Source organism: Argiope bruennichi, chromosome 11 (assembly GCF_947563725.1).
Source record: "Argiope bruennichi chromosome 11, qqArgBrue1.1, whole genome shotgun sequence".
NCBI lineage: Eukaryota > Metazoa > Arthropoda > Arachnida > Araneae > Araneidae > Argiope > Argiope bruennichi.
This window is the reverse complement of record NC_079161.1, coordinates 24,465,362-24,485,154: the sequence shown is the minus strand read 5'-3', so window position 1 is coordinate 24,485,154 and position 19,793 is coordinate 24,465,362. Positions and strand designations below refer to the sequence as shown.

Here is a 19,793-nt window from a genome sequence, read left to right as displayed (position 1 = left end):
AACTCTACTGCAGACAGTAGCGCACAGCTTAGTTCAGCACTAGCTTCACTCCGTCGCTGCTCCGCTTATCTCTGGAAGGCCAGTTCTTTACCGTCGATCCCGACTACTCTTCGACTCCACTGGTTCGCGACTCAATTCACGACGACTCCCCGGCAGCTGCAGCTTCTTTTATAGGTCTTAGGAAACGGGGCTGGAAGCCTCTCAACCAATCAGGAACGTTCGGGCCGTATCTCCGTTCCTACTGGACGGATCGGAAAAATTCTCGTTGTTTCGGGTATAATCTATTTTGACGCCAACGTCGCCAAATTCGTCGCCAAGTCGTCAAATGGTCGCCAAGTTTGTCTCCAATCTCTGGAACCTCCTATGGAACCAACTATGCTGGGAAGCCGCATCACAGATTCGTAACAATAAACTTCTCGTGCCAGAGAGCGCCTTCCATGCCATTGGCGAACAATAGTCACGAAATAATAACTTCGGGCGTGGATTTAGCATTTTTGCTGAATCTGTTGTGTCACCCATGGCGAGTTCTTTTAATAGTATTCTTAAATTGAATTTTTGTTTTAGACTCGTTTCAACCGATCGAAACAAAAATTTGACACAAAACTGCTCTTGGAATCACAAAATCCCACACTAAATTTGATATTTTTTAAGTTATTGCGTTTTGAAATATTTTTGCGTGTTTCTGAAAGTATATATCGACTGAAACTCAACCCTTTTATAAATTTCTCTCCAAATTTGATGTGTGTCTACAGTATAGATGGAAAATCTGTGTACTGAATTTTATATAACTAGCTCTCTTCATTTTGTAGTTATCAAGTAAAATTATATTCGAACTTCTTCTAAATATATTTTGGGCCGCGGTGGCCTGGTGGTAAGGTCTCGGCTCGGAGCTGGAGGGTTTCAGGTTCGAGACCCTATTCCACCGAGGGTCTGTTGCGCGTTAAATCCGTCATGACCAAACGTCCTCCCGTTGGTGTGGTGTGGTGTGGAGAGGGGGGTTCCAGCTCAGGTGTCGTCCTCGTCATCTGACCGCGGTTCAAAATGACGAGGTCCGTCCCAAAATAGCCCTTGTGTTGCTTCAAGCGGGACGTTAATATAACTAAAACTAAACTAAAAACTAAATATACTTTACTCGAGAATCGTCAGTATCTCGAGTTCGAATTTTTTGACGACCACATACTTTCTCTATACTACGTATACAAGAAAGAAAAACTGGTTATAAACTTTTTAATAACTTTAAAATTTATTTTTATTCATGAATAAATTTAATATTTCCACTTTAATTTGGTATTATAATGCGCAAAACTGATTTTTAAAAAATATATAATGTTTGTGATTTAATTATATAAAAAATATTTAATAAATAGTAATAACATATAGTATTTTAGTTATATAAAAAGCGTAAAACGTAACTAACGTAGTTCTATTCTGTTAATTAAGTTGTCTTTTACCGCTTAGCAGTTTTTGATGAAACATTTGAAAATGCTTATACTTCTTCGATTGCACAAGCTTGATTTCAGAAAATTATAGCAATTTTTGAGCGAATATATAATTTTAGAAAATTGCTTCTATAGAAAGGGGAGCATAAGTGAAAATCAAGAGTTTACTGACTTTTGTCGCCAATTCTAACATGTTTCCAAACAATAGGCTGGGTTTCGGTCCTGGAATGCCATGATCTTTGAGGAAAGAGAAACTTCGTTTTCTGTATCTGAAAAATGCAAATTTTTTTAATGAATATCCATTTTCTTTTAAAAAATATTAATATTATTAATAAAATTGCTGCGAGAGTAATCAGAAAAAAAAATGTTGCTACGTCAATGATATTCATTTTGTCAACGGCTAGCATCTTTTTTTCTTGCATCGGCACCTTATATTATTATTATTATTATTGAATAGCTAAACTGGCATTTTTGTGCTATGAGAATAATCAGAAAACAAACAAAAAAAATATTGCTGCGTCAATGATATTCGTTTTGTCAACGGCTAGCATCTTTTTCTCTTGCACCGGCATCTTATATTGTTATTATTATTATTATTATTATTGAATAGCTAACCTGGCATTTTTGTGCTGTGCGAATGATCAGAAAACAAACAAAAAAAAATATTGCTACGTCAATGATATTCATTTTGTCAACGGCTAGCATCTTTTTTTCTTGCATCGGCACCTTATATTGTTATTATTATTATTGAATAGCTAACCTGGCATTTTTGTGCTGTGCGAATGATCAGAAAACAAACAAAAAAAAAAAAATTGCTACGTCAATGATATTCATTTTGTCAACGGCTAGCATCTTTTTTTCTTGCATCGGCACCTTATATTATTATTATTATTATTATTGAATAGCTAAACTGGCATTTTTGTGCTGTGCGAATGATCAGAAAACAAAAACAAATTGTTTCTGCGTCAATGATATTCATTTTGTCAACGGCTAGCATCTTTTTCTCTTGCATCGGTACCTTATATTATTATTATTATTGAATAACTAAACTGGCATTTTTGTGCTATGAGAATAATCAGAAAACAAACAAAAAAAATATTGCTGCGTCAATGATATTCGTTTTGTCAACGGCTAGCATCTTTTTCTCTTGCATCGGTACCTTATATTGTTATTATTATTATTATTATTATTGAATAGCTAACCTGGCATTTTTGTGCTGTGCGAATGATCAGAAAACAAACAAAAAAAATATTGCTGCGTCAATGATATTCGTTTTGTCAACGGCTAGCATCTTTTTCTCTTGCACCGGCATCTTATATTGTTATTATTATTATTATTATTATTGAATAGCTAACCTGGCATTTTTGTGCTGTGCGAATGATCAGAAAACAAACAAAAAAAAAATATTGCTACGTCAATGATATTCATTTTGTCAACGGCTAGCATCTTTTTTTCTTGCATCGGCACCTTATATTATTATTATTATTATTATTGAATAGCTAAACTGGCATTTTTGTGCTGTGCGAATGATCAGAAAACAAAAACAAATTGTTTCTGCGTCAATGATATTCATTTTGTCAACGGCTAGCATCTTTTTCTCTTGCATCGGTACCTTATATTATTATTATTATTGAATAACTAAACTGGCATTTTTGTGCTATGAGAATAATCAGAAAACAAACAAAAAAAATATTGCTGCGTCAATGATATTCGTTTTGTCAACGGCTAGCATCTTTTTCTCTTGCATCGGTACCTTATATTATTATTATTATTGAATGGCTAAACTGGAATTTTTGTCATTTCCTAACGCCAGAGAGTCAGATTTAATGAATATTGAAAAATTTGAGTAAACGAAGAAAAACTTGAAAAAAGCGCTTATGAAAAATTTTTTGGATCAACATTTTAAGAGACGAAATTTCTCGGTGATTGAAAGGGAACTTGTTCCAGAAATATGTTCTATGACTTGAATACGTCGAACAGAGCACGATAATATTTCAATGTCAATTTCTATGTAACAAACGAGACAGTCAGGGTCATCATTAAGTTCAAACATATACATTATACAAACAGTATCAAACATATACTCAAGATACTCTTATATATCATTTCAAGATATAGTATCAAACATATACAGTATACAAACATATACAGTACATATATCATTAAGTTCAAACATATACAGTAGAGCTGAGGTGATGGTCATTAAATGCATAACTAATCACCGTTAAAACGGCAAAATTTATTTTGAAGCAAATTTTTTTTCCTTGTAATGCCACTTTAAGCCCTTCCTTATTTGTAGACAATATTATCGCTTCAAACGCATGTAGCTGAAGCAGTATCAATACAAATGTGCTTTTTCTTCTCTGTTAAACTGTGTATCTTATAAAAATGGGCGGACATTTTGAAAGAGATAAGATAGATATTTTGAATTCTGTGTGACACAAAACCATGTGATTCATTCCGACCTACAGACGGCCAACCGTTTGACAGATTTAAATCAAATTTTGATACTAATTTATATTTTAGACGCTAGACCTGTGTATTTATCTAGTTTATGTTTTATTTATTTAGTTCTTTGCGTTTTGTAGTTATTGTTTCTCTTGTCTCGGATAGTCAAATAGATAGATTTCCTCTTAGAAAATACGGTGCCAAAAATGTGTTTGTATACTTCGTTAAAAAAAAGTAAAAATGGTACAAAAATGGAAAATCTGAAAAGAATTCCAAATAGTTTAGTTCAATAGCTGAACAACTCGAACCGATAGCATAAGTCTTGAACATTATTAATAAAAATGTCATTAGACGAACGAATGGGGGAAGGAAAAGAAGTCTCATAAAGTTGAAAACTCTAAGGGATAGGAAAAAAAAAGAATAGCTATGGTACAACTGATGTAAACCAATCCAGTCGTGCGCAATAAATAAGTTCGACTTTTTTTTCCCCTTGTAATATTTTTTTTTTTTTTTTTTTTTTTTTTTTGTAACCGAAAAGGCAAAATTTGTTTTAAGTTTTAATATTTTTCTTTATTATGCTGAATTCTCACCAGCTCGTGACACTGCAGTAAATTTATGTGCTATAAGTTATTTAGAAATTATGTAAGTACAGAATTTAAACATGTGCAGTGGATCGTTATTGGGTAATCTGTCTTCTATAATAGTCGTTACAACGTCATTCGTTCACTAAACAGTAATAAAAAATTTCAAGTTGCTTATTGTGATCAAATTCCGAGAAAAAAATATTCGTTCAATGTATTACACTTAAAACTTCATTAAAACGTAAAGAAAACTTTTAAATATAATGTTTCTTACTTTAAGTAATATTAATATGATATTCCTTGTTTTAATATTATTTTATTAAGTATTCAATGCGATATTCCTCGCTTTTAAATACATTTCCGATTTCCTAAGAAAAAGCGAGTTCCTATGAATTAGGTTATTTAATTCTTTCTGCAACAGACCAAATTGGATTAACTGTATTAATCTCTGATCAGTGATTAAATATAATTAAAATAACTGTATTCGTCTCTGATCAGTGATAAACTCTAATTCGATTAATTTCATTCTTCTCTGTTCAGTGATAACTTCAAATTCGATTCATTGCATTCGTCTCTGATCAGTGATTAATTCAAATTCAATTAATTATATTCATTTCTGATCAGGGATTAACTCAAATTCGATTAATTATATTCGTCTCTGATCAGGGATTAATTCAAATTAGACTATTTATATTCATGTCTCATCAGTGATTAATTCGATTAATTTTATTCGTCTCTGATCAGTGATTAATTCAAATTAGAATATTTTTATTCATGTCTGATCAATGATTAATTCGATTAATTGTATTCGTCTTTGATCAGTGATTAATTCAGAATATTTATATTCATGTCTGATCAATAGTTAATTCGATTAATTGTATTCGTCTCTGATCAGTGATTAATTCAGAATATTTATATTCATGTCTGATCAATGATTAATTCGATTAATTGTATTCGTCTCTGATCAGTGATTAATTCAGAATATTTATATTCATGCCTGATCAATGGTTAATTCGATTAATTGTATTCGTCTCTGATCAGTGATTAATTCAGAATATTTATATTCATGTCTGATCAATGATTAATTCGATTAATTGTATTCGTCTCTGATCAGTGATTAATTCAGAATATTTATATTCATGTCTGATCAATGGTTAATTCGATTAATTGTATTCGTCTCTGAAAAGTGATTAATTCAAATTAGAATACTTATATTCATGTTTGATTAATGGTTAATGCGATTAATTGTATTCGTCTCCGATCAGTGATTAATTCAAATTAGAATATTTGTATTCATCTCTGATTAGTAACTGAAATACTCCCAACAGATACAAAGCTTATAAGTTACCGAATAGAGAAAGTGAAATCTTACTTACAGCAGCCATAAAGCTACAACCCCTACGGCAAGGAGCGCAAATGTCCACATCCTTTCACTTAAAACTGTGCCTCCCTAACTCAATTGTCACTCATCTGCCCATAAATAAGGAAGTGATAAGCTGAAGAACTTTGGGTAGTGTTTTAACTCTTATCTTCAAATCTTATCAATATGACAGGCATTTTTTTTTAAAATTGAGAATAGTTACTCACGGACCTCTGGTTATTGTTGTGCTTTCTTACATTTTTGTTTTTAAAGAGTTTTTATAATCTGAATAAAAAGAAATATCTTATTCCAGTAATTTCGATTTCAAACATTGTATCGTTTTTCTGAGAGTGAGAGAGTAGATAATTTAAGGGACATTACAGCCATGTATTTTACGTAATGGAGAATAACTAATTACTTGGGGGGGTTTTCGAACTGCAGCGATATCCTCTTTGTTTTGAAACAGTTTTTAGATTTCCATAAAAATGGATATTCTTTTCAAATAATTTTTATTTCAAATTATGTGCCTTTTTTCTTAAAATGAGTATGTAGTCAATTAAAGTGATATTATAGTCACATATTAAATGTAATTGAGAATGAAAAAAAAATCAAATTATTAGCTAATCAGCGTTGGCATCATGTCTTTACTTTCTCGTATAAGAGAAAATATTGTAATTGTCAAAAAAAAAAAAAAAAAAAAAATTGACCTCGATATTTTAATAAATATTTACATATGCTATTTTCCTGAATCCGAAAAAGCTTATTTTTATAGCTACGTTTACACTTATCTAAACACAACTCAAATGCGTTTAGAGCTAGACAGATGAAATTTAGCATGTAGTCTTTATATATTTTTATCAAATTTTGAGAGGAATCCATTCACAATTAGGCTGTTTCTCTCGCTGTGAGAATATATGTTAACATGAAAACTACAAAACATTAAGAACTAGATACATAAAATTTGGTGCACAGATAAAGCATATGAATTGTAAATTTTAAGAAAATTTTGAATTAAATCCGTCAAGGAGTTACTGTTCTTCTGTCGGTCTGTATTTTCCAACACATGTGAAAGTAATAATTCAGAAATTTAGTAATTTAATTAAATGAAGTTTGTAATGTTATGTTGTGACTAAAACTATAGTTCGGTGTCAAAATATTTGTTTCGATCGATTGCAAAAAAAGGATGTCCAAAATTTATATTCGTTTTTCTTTATTATTATTATATTATAAAACGAAAAACATTTTCTCATATCTAGAACTCTGAAAATAACAATCTGAGCAATCGTGTCGTTCTCTTCTTGCCAAAGGGATATTATTTTATACAGGTGTAAAGGAAGATGACACTTATATATATATATTTTATAAGAGAAAGCTTCTGGGAGACTATTCCAACAGTGCACCTATGGCTTATTGTTCTAAAATTATGATACTGATGATTGTTCTAAAGTAGTAATATTCAAAATTCCACACCTCGACCATATTTAGTCGTAGGAGATAAAACATTTAAAAAAAATATCTATTTAAAAGTTGGAGAGTCAATAATATTTCATTGAGCATGATTTCTTAGGACCAAAAGATTGTATAGAATTGTATTTAGATTTCATAAATTTTCAGAAATATATTTACGTATTAACTGAAACAAAATAAAGTATTGTTACGAATCCTTGATGCTTCTTCCCAGCATAGTGGGTTCCATACGAGATCCCTGAGCTTGGCGACCATTTGGCGACTTGGTGACGAATTTGGCGCCAAAATAGATTATATCCGAAACATCGAGAATTTTCCCGTTCCGTCCAGTAGGAACCGAGTTACACCTCGAACGTTCCTGGTTGGTGGAGAGGTTTCTAGCCCCACCTCCTGAGACCTATAAAAGGAGTGGCCCGCAGCTGCCGAGTAGACGTGAATTGAATCGTGGACCAGTGGAGTCGGAGAGTAGTCGGAACCGACGGTAAAGAACTGGCCTTCCAGAGATAAGTGGAGCAGCGACGGATTGAAGCTACTGCTGAACTAAGCTGTATGCTACTGTCTGCAGTAGAGTCTGTTGTATGCTGCTGTTTATGCTGTTTTGTATGCTGCTGTGTATGCTGCACGTCTCGGCTGAAGATAATTGTGTGCTGTATATAGTTGCCGTCTTTGTGCTGTCCTGTGTGTCTTCGTGTAAATAAACGTCGTTGTTTTATTTTCTACTGCCGCCTGGGTATTGAGCGTTCTTCACACCATATAACTTCCACTATCCAAACGAACCCCCGGGAAATTTCGTAACAGTAGTATTATTTACACCATTTGAATCCTTTTGAAACTAAAATTAAAAACTGAATTTTACGATGAATCAAAGAAATCTTTATTGAATAATTGTTTGAGTTATTGCATTAATTATTTAAAAAAATATCCTGTAGTTAGCATAATACTTAACAGTTGAGCGTTTCTATTTTCTGTACTCATATATTTAAAAAAATATGTTTGGTTTTAGTAAAATTGTTTTTGTTTTAAATGAAGTTTAATGACTTCTTCTTCAATTTAAATTCCAAATTTTATGACAGCTGATAGAAAATTAGAGATGTATAGTATAACAAACAGAACGACGTAAAGCTTCTATAATAATAGAAGTTATATGCCTATCAAAACTTGAAACATAAATATTTTACTCGAGAAATTACTAAGAAATCAAGTTATATAAAGTATTTATTTGAAAGTTGTAGTCAGTATTAATTTTAGCGAACCAACTAATCGTCAAAGACGGCTTGTATTGAATAAATATTATTAGTTTTGAAACTTTTCGAAAGATTTCTGAGTTGATAAATTAGAAAGAGGGAGAGAAATGACATCGCAATGAAGTAAGGACAGTCAAAAGGATAAAAATAGAAAAGAAAAATTAGGAGATGTATTTTAGAATTCCTGCAGCCATCATAAATTTTATGTATGAATTTCAATCTGTCCGTCATACTTCAGAAGCAGAAAATACCTTTTTTGCAATTCATGGTCATTCGTTTTCCAGAGAAATGACTCACTAAAAGTAATAATTTCTTGAAAAACATAAAAATTGTGAGCAACTATTGCAAATCATTGTGAACAAAGCTCAGAACATTAAAGTATAAAAACACAATAACCCTTTCGAAGAAGAGATTGCAAATTGAGACAGAAATCGGAATGCTGTTTTCAGGAATATGTAGATATAAATCTGGATGTTTTTGTATCTAAAACGCAGATAAAGTAGAAAGTGACTGATAACGGAATGAATTTTTTATTATCAGTTAACGTATCACCACAACTACGCCATTTAAATTTCAAAACAGTAGAAGTAACGTAAATTTTTAAGCCCAGTTTTATTAATATAAATAGTAATTGCGTCTTCTTTTGAATCATATTCTGAATTTTTAATGATTCGTAAAGAAGATAGATCCCGTTTTACTTTTTCATATGTGAAATAATAGACGCAGGCAGCAAAATTTATATATATATATTGGTTCATTTTTACTTTTTCAAGTGTAAGAAATATACAGAAAGTATTATTATCGTCAAAAAAAATCGAATTTTGACTTGTTAAAGAATCTCTCCTTTACAAGCCTCTCTAAATTCTAAAAACGCATTTTTGTTTGTCTGTCTGCCTGTACCCTCATCCGTTTTTCTTTTGACAAGATCACTCAAAAACACTTCGAGCTAGAAGAATGAAATTTGGTATATAATCTTCTAGAAACGTGTTTGAAATTTGACAAATATGTAATATTTCTATCAAATTTTGAGTAAACATTTAGAAGAAGTCCAGTTATCCGAATATTATTTAAAACGGTATGCACAAAATGAAGAGAGCCAGATAGATAAAATTTGGTTTACATATTTGGAATCTATAATATAGACATTTGAGCCAAATTCAACAACAGGCTGTCATTCGATTTATACTTTCAGAAACATGTAAACGTGATAATTAAAAAAAAAGGAATGACTTAAATATAAGAGATTATGTATTTGATTTTTGAGACTACAAGAATCGTTCTATGTCAAATTTTTATTTTAGTCGTTTGGAAAAAACTAGATTAGAATACAGTTTCGAATTTCAAATGCTATAAAGCGCTTTCCAGAGAATAATCGTCAAAAATTTCATCAAGGTCGATACATTCATTAAAAATACTAACCTCATGTCAAAGGTTAATGTTTTTGAATTAGTGTGGGACGGCGGTGGCCTAGTGGTAAGGTCTCAGCCTCGGAACTGGAGGGTTTTAGGTTCGAGACTCAATTCCACCGAAGAACCGTCGTGTAAGCGGATCTGGCTCTCGCTAAATCTATCGGGGCCAAACGTCCTCCCACTGGCGTGGTGTGGAGGTTTGGAGAGGGGGTGCCAGCTCAGGTGTCATCCTAATAATCTGACCGAGGTTCAAAATGACGAGGTCCGTCCCAAAATATCCCCAGTGTTGCTTTGAAACGGGACGTTAATATAACTAAACTTCATAACTATTGTAATTACAATGCCATGCAGGGCGTTCTCTGAGATAACATCTTTATTAAAGATTATTCTACAAAGTTTTGGACTGACCAATTCCGTTGGTCTTTATGTATAGATACTACAAAGATTTCTTAGATGGCACAATCATGTAACAAACATGATTACGTATGAAAACAAATGTTGCTCTCACTGAAAAAGCATGCTTTTTATTTGTGCTCTCACGGTTTGCTTTGTGCTTTACTAGCTGTAAGCTCTAATTGTAGCCTAATAACTCATCACTAAATTGTTAAAGACAGTCATATACTTCCAATTAGAAAAGTGCCTTACATAATTAAAGAGAGATATGTCATGCTGTTTGAGGCAATAAATATCTTTCTGAGAAAATTAGCATTTCAAATTTTTTTATATATTTTTCAGAATCGTTTTGTCTTAGTAATATAATCTCGACACACTAATATTTTAAGCAATGAAACTTATACACCTCTTCGCTACAAACTAACCGGGTTATGAAGCACTGAATTTCATTATTTTAAGTCAATCAACTGCCACCTCAAGATAAACCGGGTGTTGTTTGGTGGTTCTTCTTCGAAACAGAAGTTAAAATTGCAAATTGTTAAAAATAGTGATATTCAAAGTTTCGTAATGTGAGTAGTATTAATCGCTAAGAAATGGAATTTTTTTAAATGATTAGGTGTCAAAATTACTTAACCGTTAAATGTCATACGTCACTTCTCAGTCACAACAGTGTTTTCTTATGTCAATAATAAATTAGTAGCTCTAATAAGGTTCAATGTGGCTATAACTACACATTTAATCCTCGAGGTTTTACAGTTATGACCTGAAACAATATAAAATATAATTATTTGCGTTATTTAAAGCATTTTCTGAACTGGAGCTATATTAACTATCTTAATAGTTTAGATCGGAGCGGATCTTAAATAGTTTAGAAATTAACTGTTGGATTACGATTTGAATACCAATTGGTATTGAAAGAGCTTTCGTTTCTAATTGGAAGCATTCTCCTGTAGCGACGGGTAGTTGGAGACCATTGCTTTTGATGAGTGCCATAGACTTTTCTTCCTCTTGAACCTATCGATACAATACATAGTTTTTAAAAAAAACGCTTCGCCCAACGTGGGGCTCGAACCCACGACCCCGAGATTAAGAGTCTCGTGCTCTACCGACTGAGCTAGCCGGGCGCTCTTTTCCTTCCAACCTCATAAATACATTTATATTTGTTACATTACAGTTCTGTAATATGTGGTGTATAATTATTTTGTTATTTGTAAATTCATTTCTAATTAATTTTGATTCAAAGTGTTGTGTTTATATTGATATTACACATTCATGTAATCAATTCTATTGATTGTGGGTTGATAACTTTGGAGCCTTATAACGCTGAAATAATCCTTTATGTTATCACATTTTCAAGGATGTTCCTTTCTTTATTTTTTTAAAAGCAGGTGATAAGATAATAATAGTTGTTGTATTTCTAAGATATTGTAAAACAAACAATGAAAATAGATAATTCAAAAATAATGTTTCCCTTTTTAATGGTGTCAAAGACCGCTAAACAGTTTTCTTTCCCTTCTTTTTTTTCTTTCGTCGAAGTAGAATATAATACTTTATTTTTTTACTGCACAATATTTTTTTTTATTATGTCGAAAATAAAAATTTGACAAATTCTAGCGTTTTACACCCCTTTGAGTTCCAAAAATCAATTTTGATTTAATGTATATCCGGTATATATAAATAGGTGACTCACAAATACAAACTATCTGGAAGAAATCTGGCATCTGATCTTTACATGGGTACTGTAAATATATATATATAATTTTTTTTTTATCCGTCAGCGGAAAGAGATATTTTTTGTCAAACACACAATTTTCAGCATTGTATTATAAAGATTAATAAAGCAACAATAAGAAATGGAGTTTTCAAATTCATGTTAAAAATTGTGTATTTTTAATTATTCCGTTTATTAAAGCACTCAGTAATTTAACTAGCTTCCTATAACAGATAATTTCTTTGTATTTCTTGATAGTGGGCGTATTTTTTTTTTTTTTTGGATAAGATTCTTTTTATGAAATTACTAAGCTACATCATATTTATAAGTTATAATAAGTTTATTATATTTTATTTGTTTTGCTATTTGTTAAAACATATATAAAAACTTTATTTTAAAAAGCATTTTAACTGTGTATCGAAAAAGGAAAACAATTTTTGCATTAATAATACAGAGATAAAAACAAGAATTCTAAAAACATACGATAATTATTATTATTTTAATCACATTTAGAAAATAATATTATTATATAATTATTTAATAAATTGTTATTTTAATCACATTTATAAAATAATATTATTATATAATTATTTAATAAATTATTATTTTAATCACATTTATAAAATAATATTATTATATAATTATTTAATAAATTATTATTTTAATCACATTTAGAAAATAATATTATTATATAATTATTTAATAAATTATTATTTTAATCATATTTTTAAAAAAATTTTAGAAATTATTTTCTTTTTTTATGATGATTATTAAAGCTTTATATTATTTTGATGTAACTACTTATTCCTACTTTACAATTTTTATCTTGATATCCAGATTTTTTACTTTAAAAAATGTTCTTATATGTAATGGTAAAACCGTGTTTTATATTTATTAATTTTTTAGTTATAAAAGACTTTAAAAAATTAAAAGTTTAATGTCATCAAAAGTGATGTGAAACTTTTAAATTTTATCGCATGAGAATCGCATTTGTCTCCTGAGAGTTGAAATTCTATGAGTAATCCACGTTTCCAAATTACAAAATTCTAAAATATTACATAAGATTTCAGCTTGAAGAAAATTATCGTCAATTTATATTCTTGATTCTTAGATATAAACTTTGAATTCTTTTGTAATTTTTACATTTAATATTGTATCAGATGAATAAATATTCTAGTTCGTAACGGAAATGTTCTTACTATAAGAATTTTGTAAGTTTTAGCTTCTTATAGCATTCATATTTCTCGCCTTAATTAATTTGTTTTTCCAAAAATATTGATGTCAAATCAAAATTGTTCAAATGCAATATTCTGATCTTAATACCTGTAAATAAATGGGAATTTTAATATCATTTATATTTTACTTTTATTGTATTTTCAGTATTTTCTTCTTATAAAATTATTATTAATATAAAATTATTAATATAATAATATTTTTTACTGAAACAAAGAATTTTTTTTTATAATATGATTACTGATAACAGAGTCACGGAGTGTTTAAACTTTGTGGGCACTAAAGAATATCTTTTTTAATTTATATAATATCTCAAGAATTTGTCAACAAAATTTTCTCAGATTCATCATGAACAGATCGATTCATTAATAATGTTTAATTTTAAATGCATCAAACACTAAGAAAATAAAATGAATTGTTTAAAATAATCGGTCGAAAACAGGTTTTAAAAAACTACTTAAAAAGTGATGTACTTAAAACTATAAGCATATATAAAAAATATATAACATAAATACAATTTAATTACAAAAGCATGCAACTGACCTAAAAATAATTTAAATCAAGTTCGCAATCAGTCACAACAATCAGAACACAATGCGCATACGTGAATTTTCAACGCCAGTTACGGTAACGTAAATGCGTGAATTTTTCTACGCCAGTTAGGGTAACGCTATGCAGATTAGACATTTTTAATTTCCTTTATTCGGTGTTATTTTAATTCAAAAGTACTTCAGAATGAATCTGAAAGATCGATTCATTAACAATGTTTAATTTTAAATGCATCAAACATTAAGATAATAAACAGAATCGTTTGAAATAATCGACCGAAAAATGTTAACCCTAGCCTCATTACTGTTGGGAAAAAAAACTGAAGCCATACTCATTTGGCGTTGGGGAAAATGAAAAGATTTTTTGGCGGGAAAGTTAGTTTTTAATTAATAATTAAAATTCTAATTAAAAATTCAAAAAAAGGAACCCCAGGTGCACATTCCCGACCTCTAAGGTATACATGTACCAAATTTGGTAGCTGTAGGTCAAATGGTCTTTTCTGTAGAGCGCCAACACACACACACATATTGAGCTTTATATAAGTATAGATTAATAAACAATATTCTTCATAATAATGCTTAATATTTTAATGAAATGAGAATATTATGTAATAAATAATATACTGCTGTAATAAATAATTGCTTAAAACCTTTCTTAATTTATATATATTTTTTCGCGATTCCATCATTTATTATTTGAATTATTCTGTATTTTAAAAGTAAATATTTTCAAATTGGCTACTAGATGGCGCCCCATAAAATCAATATTTAATTAAATTAATGCATTTATTCATAGTCATATATTCTAACATTATTGAAATATTGCATCGACGTTGAGGAAAAGATATCTGAATAAAATGTGAGAACTCTAGTATTCTGGAAAGAATCAATGAAAAATTAATAACGTAATTTATTCTTTACAAACATGAGGCAAGTCAAGTAAAAGCGTTTAAATATGGTATCCGACTGTCAGATAAAATGTTTTAAATATTTTAGAGCATTTTTATTTGAATGAATTTTCTATTTTTCTGTATAATGCATAGATTAATAAGCAAACATTTTTACGTTTTAGACTACGCCTAAAAAATGTCTTTCTTTATTTTTATTAAATGGACCAAAATATTAATAGGATATTAGGTATAAGATATAGTATTATAGATAATAAGGTAATAGGATATATGATTCCTGGATTCCACTTTCTCGTATTGAGATTAAAGTAGAAATTTTGGCCATAAAAATCAAACTCGAAATTTCGATGAATCCCCACATTTTGGACATTCTGTTTTCGATCTAATTCATCTATCGATTTATTGTTTATCTATCTGGTTATTTGTGTATATGCAATAAATTCGATGCGATTTCACACATCTAAAAGTAAGCTAGGTGGGTGAAATTTTAGAATGTGCTCTTCATATCAGAATTTTGGGTTTCGAATTTATATATTAACCCTTTCTAGGGTCGTGGGAAGTATGCTTCCCACCAAATTTATCAATATTTGTATGAAATTATGTAGTTTGGCGTAAGTTCTGACAAATTTTTTTTAGAAAGACAGAAACTTAGATGTTTCAGTTCTTTATCTCACACAAAATGATGCGTCTTGATTTGTTACTTAATTATTAATTAACCAAATTGATTAATTAATCAGATTAAATTTATCTAATAAGCTAAATGAATCTCTTTTCTTATTCTAATTTCAAGCCTAAAAATATTTTAACATAATATGACTAGAAAAAAATGGCCCTTTAAAGGGTTAATAAGTCAAGCTGTCTATTTGTCTAACTATTTGCACATATATACGACAACTTAAAAACCTAAAGACCACAATTAACTAAATATGGTACACTATCTTTATTCCAAATTCGCTATCTTTCAGTTAAATAGATGTAATGATAGAAGGGTTGTTCGAAAATGCGATTCTTCTCTCTGGATTATGAAACTGAATATAAAATGGATTGTATTGTATCAGTATTGTATTGTATATCAGTATTGTATTGTATCAGTATTGTTTTGTATTGTATCAGTATGCTCAAAAGTTACGGGCATGATATTCTTGAATATTTAGTATATGATTAACTTTTTTAAAACTTGAATTTAAAAAAAAAAAATCAGGAATGTAAAAAGAGAAAAAAATTTCTCGAGCAAGTTTTTGAAACACATTTATTTTACGGAAACAAAAACACATTTAACACATGAAGGATCGAATAATAAATAGTGGTTTAGAAATTAGCATTTGAAACAAATTTTTTGCGAATGACATGAAAATAGTGGTAAATGTATCACTTTGTATCGACTTTATGAGAAAATGAAGCTTCTGGAATTTCCGGATTATTAACCGGTCAATGAAGTTTGAGATGAGATAAATTCATCAAGAGATGAAAATGTCATTTGTGTGATTTAAACCTGCCATGAATATCAATCATATTGGCACCGCTTTGGTCCAGATGCCTCGCTTAGGATTTAGCGTAGCTGTAGAAATCTTTAAAGTTAGTGGTTCCTGTAAAGAAAAAAAAAACAATATAAAAATTAGAACATAAAAACATTTCACATAATTTTCTTGATAAATATTATTAGATTTTTATTAGCCTTCAAAAGAAAAGCACACAAACAATAAATTGAACCGAGTAGTACGAAATTATTAGTTCCAAATAATTATGTTTCAAGTAAAGACGATTCTTTTATGGTCAGGTAAATTTAAAATATTTCAGACGATACCATGTTTAATCCTTGAATGCGTGACATTTTATTTTTTCCCAAAAACATATATGTATTTCGAGCAGTTGCAAATATTTTAGGAAAATTATTTGAAAATTTTGTTTTATTATTTTTGTCGTAAAATTAAAAAAAAAAATTAAAATGTGCCAAATATTTATATTATGAATGAAACAACATCCCACCGACATAGATCACATTATAATAAATCTACAATAGAAATAAAAATCTCTTTTTTCTAACACATTTTTTTATGATGTGAAAACAAAATATTTTGATAGTACTTTTAACCCTTAACTGGGGACGTGCGGTCTGTGAGACCGCTAGCGATGGATTTCCTGTCACCCCTATTCTATTTTTAGCTCAATTGAATGGATTGACCCTGTAGATTCCTGTTTTGTGACCTTCAATACACGTGCACTTTTTCAATCGATTTCAGCGGATGCTTTTTAAAATAATTCAGTTATTTCTTCGAGCTTGGTCTCTAAGACCGCATCTCCCTGTTAGTGTCCCAGTGATAAACAAGGCTTAGAAAATGGCGCTACAACTTGGGTCCCGAAATATCATCCAGTTTACTGATACTATTATGAAGTAGTGCTCCAGACACTTTTAAATGAAGCAGAAAGTGATTTTAGTGATAAGGATAATTGTACAGAAGAGTTTTTCGATGAAAGTTCGCATTGAACTAATTTTGATATGTAAGTTCAAACATAAACAATATTTTTAGTGATAATATATTTTGAAAAATTTATAAAATATATTAATATACCAAGAGATATAGATACAGAATTTATAGGTTGATTTTTATACTAGTTCTTAATCTGTATGTTTAAAATGCGTTAGAAAACCGTGCTATGAAAGTCGCACAAGCCGATAAAAAAAAAGGCCCATTTTACCCATTGTCACTTTTATTTTTTATTTTTCATATAATTGTTGAATTTTACATTATATTGTCCTCTATATACCTTCATATACTGTAAAAATAAATATGATTTAAAAAGTAAAAAGTAATATGCTTTTTCAAGAATATTATTTATTGTAACATGGAATTTGAGAAGAAAATGCATGTTCCAATGCATTTACTTTTTTCAATGACAATATATTTTGAAAAATTTCTAAAACATATCTATATATCAAGAAAAATATCTGCAAAATATATTGGCCGTATTTCATACTAATGCATTCATTAGAAAATTTAATTTGAGTCTAAATGAAATGCGGTCTCGTAGACCGCACCTCCCCAGTTAAGTCCTAAACTTTCACCTCCCCAGTTAAGGGTTAACGGTAGAACTATTTATACAACAGACATTTTGAATATTTTTACAAGTTTCAGGTTTAAATATAATTCTAGTATCGCTCTTGCCATATATCAGTCTTTTCTATAAATGTTTATTAAAAAGGAATTCCAAACACTCGCTGTTGCCGTTTGGAATAGTCACGTGAATCTTATAACTGGAAATAAAAAAGTATAACCAAATGGCTACACGGTGCACTGTGTGGTTAAATGGTAACTAAAGGTGTGTATATGTAGAGAGCGATTTGCATTGCTCGAGTTTTCAAAGGGGTCGTTAAGCTTTATCGGCAGCTTTGGTTTGGTTTGGTTTGGTTATATTAACGTCCCGTTTGAAGCAACACTTGGGCTATTTTAGGACGGACCTCGTCATTTTGAACCGCGGTCAGAAGACGAGGACGACACCTGAGCTGGCACCCCCCCCCACCTCTCCACACCACACCCCACCAACGGGAGGACATTTGGTCAGGACGGATTTACCGTGCAACTGACCCCCTTACACGACGGTTCTTCGGTGGAATCGGGTCTCGAACCTGAAATCCTCCGGTTCCGAAGCCGAGACCTTACCACCAGGCCACCGCGGCCCTATCGGCAGCTGTAATTGCTTAGAAGCTACGAGCTAACAGGTGATTCTCAACTCTTAACTTCGAGATCCTTTTAACCCAGTGTTTTTAAATCTTATACTGGAATTCTAAATCGTGCATTGAAACATTCAACCGCGTGCTTTTACCAATCATTAACTCCGCATAGGATTTTCACTTCCGCTTTTATTCCCTCATATATATACTTTTTAATTTTAATTAATTCAAATCAATTCATATTTTTCAGTTCGTGTCAAATAAAAAGATGACTAAAAAACATTGTTACAGATTAAAAAATCGATAATCTAGGCAAACATGTTGGTCGCCAAAAGCAGTTAGTACTATTATTATCATAGAATTTGATTCGTCATCTGACCGCGGTTCAAAATGACGAGGTCCGTCCCAAAATAGCCCTAGTGTTGCTTCAAACGGGTCGTTAATATAACCAAATCAAACCATAGAATTTGATACCAAAAGTGGAATATTTTTAAATAAACACATGCTTACTTTCTCTGTTTTCGAACAGGGTTTGAATTTGTATTTGGACAGCAGTCTTGCCAGAGCGAGTTTAGCCTCCATGTAAGCGAATCTCATTCCAACGCAGTTCCTAGGTCCCTGTCCGAATGCCTGGAAAGCCATCGGATGAATTTTGGATTTGTTCTCTGGAGAAAATCTGGAAAATGAAAACAAAAACAAGTGAACTTGGGCATGACGAACGAAATTTCTACTTGAATTCCGGATAGACTGAGATGGCGTGGGAGATGAAAATCTTGGGGAGACAAAGTATTGTTTAAAATTTTAATAGCGCCTGTCGATGATTCTTGATGACTAGGTACATAAACGATTAATAAAATTATTATAAAATTAAACAAGCATAACTACTATTTGTCTATTATTGGATTGTTAGTAATGGAGAGATTCCAAATTCGGACCATTTAATTGAACTTGCTACGTATCCCCCCCCTTCTTCTTCTTTTAACATTGTTGTGTTCTTTAACAAGTTAAGTTCTTCTTCTTTAACAAGTTAAGAATCATCGAGCTGATTAAACCGTAAATTCTCCAGGTTACCACTTGGACCAGTATCGAATCTTCAAGCCAATTAAATAGATAGATCTAAAAATGAACAATGTGTTGTAATGATATAAATGTGGTTTGTAGAATCATATTTAGTGAAAAGCGACGAGTGGTTGTTGTTGGAAATTATTTGCATGAAATATTTTTTAAAGATATTTAGCATGGATGTTTTAATTTAAACTATTATACCGTGTGACAAAGAACATTACTGTCTGAAAGTAACTATTATTATTGTATTAAAAATTAAAGATTAGGTTAACCCTTTCTAGGGCCGTGGGAAGTATGCTTCTCACCAAATTTATCAA

The 19,793-nt window shown here is 30.6% G+C and overlaps 2 protein-coding genes and 1 non-coding gene across 3 annotated transcripts in view; all 3 read right to left on the bottom strand.

Moving 5' to 3' along the window:
* The window catches only part of LOC129957013 (cytochrome P450 3A9-like), a 39,876-nt gene extending 33,899 nt beyond the window's left edge, over window positions 1–5,977 (bottom strand). The window contains exons 1-2 of the mRNA XM_056069120.1: window positions 5,845–5,977; window positions 1,612–1,708 (exon numbers count right to left, since the gene is read on the bottom strand). Of these exons, the coding sequence (XP_055925095.1) occupies window positions 1,612–1,708; window positions 5,845–5,894 (147 nt within the window). The 5' untranslated portion in view covers window positions 5,895–5,977. The remainder of the gene's footprint in view (window positions 1–1,611; window positions 1,709–5,844) is intronic.
* A 5,415-nt stretch (window positions 5,978–11,392) lies between these two features.
* Window positions 11,393–11,465, bottom strand: Trnak-cuu (transfer RNA lysine (anticodon CUU)). Its single transcript has one exon. It is a non-coding gene; the product is annotated as a tRNA-Lys (tRNA).
* Window positions 11,466–15,972: 4,507 nt separating this feature from the next.
* LOC129957012 (cytochrome P450 3A24-like) overlaps window positions 15,973–19,793 on the bottom strand; it is a 51,969-nt gene continuing 48,148 nt past the window's right edge. Inside the window, exons 13-14 of the mRNA XM_056069118.1 lie at window positions 18,922–19,087; window positions 15,973–16,327 (exon numbers count right to left, since the gene is read on the bottom strand). Of these exons, the coding sequence (XP_055925093.1) occupies window positions 16,250–16,327; window positions 18,922–19,087 (244 nt within the window). The 3' untranslated portion in view covers window positions 15,973–16,249. The remainder of the gene's footprint in view (window positions 16,328–18,921; window positions 19,088–19,793) is intronic.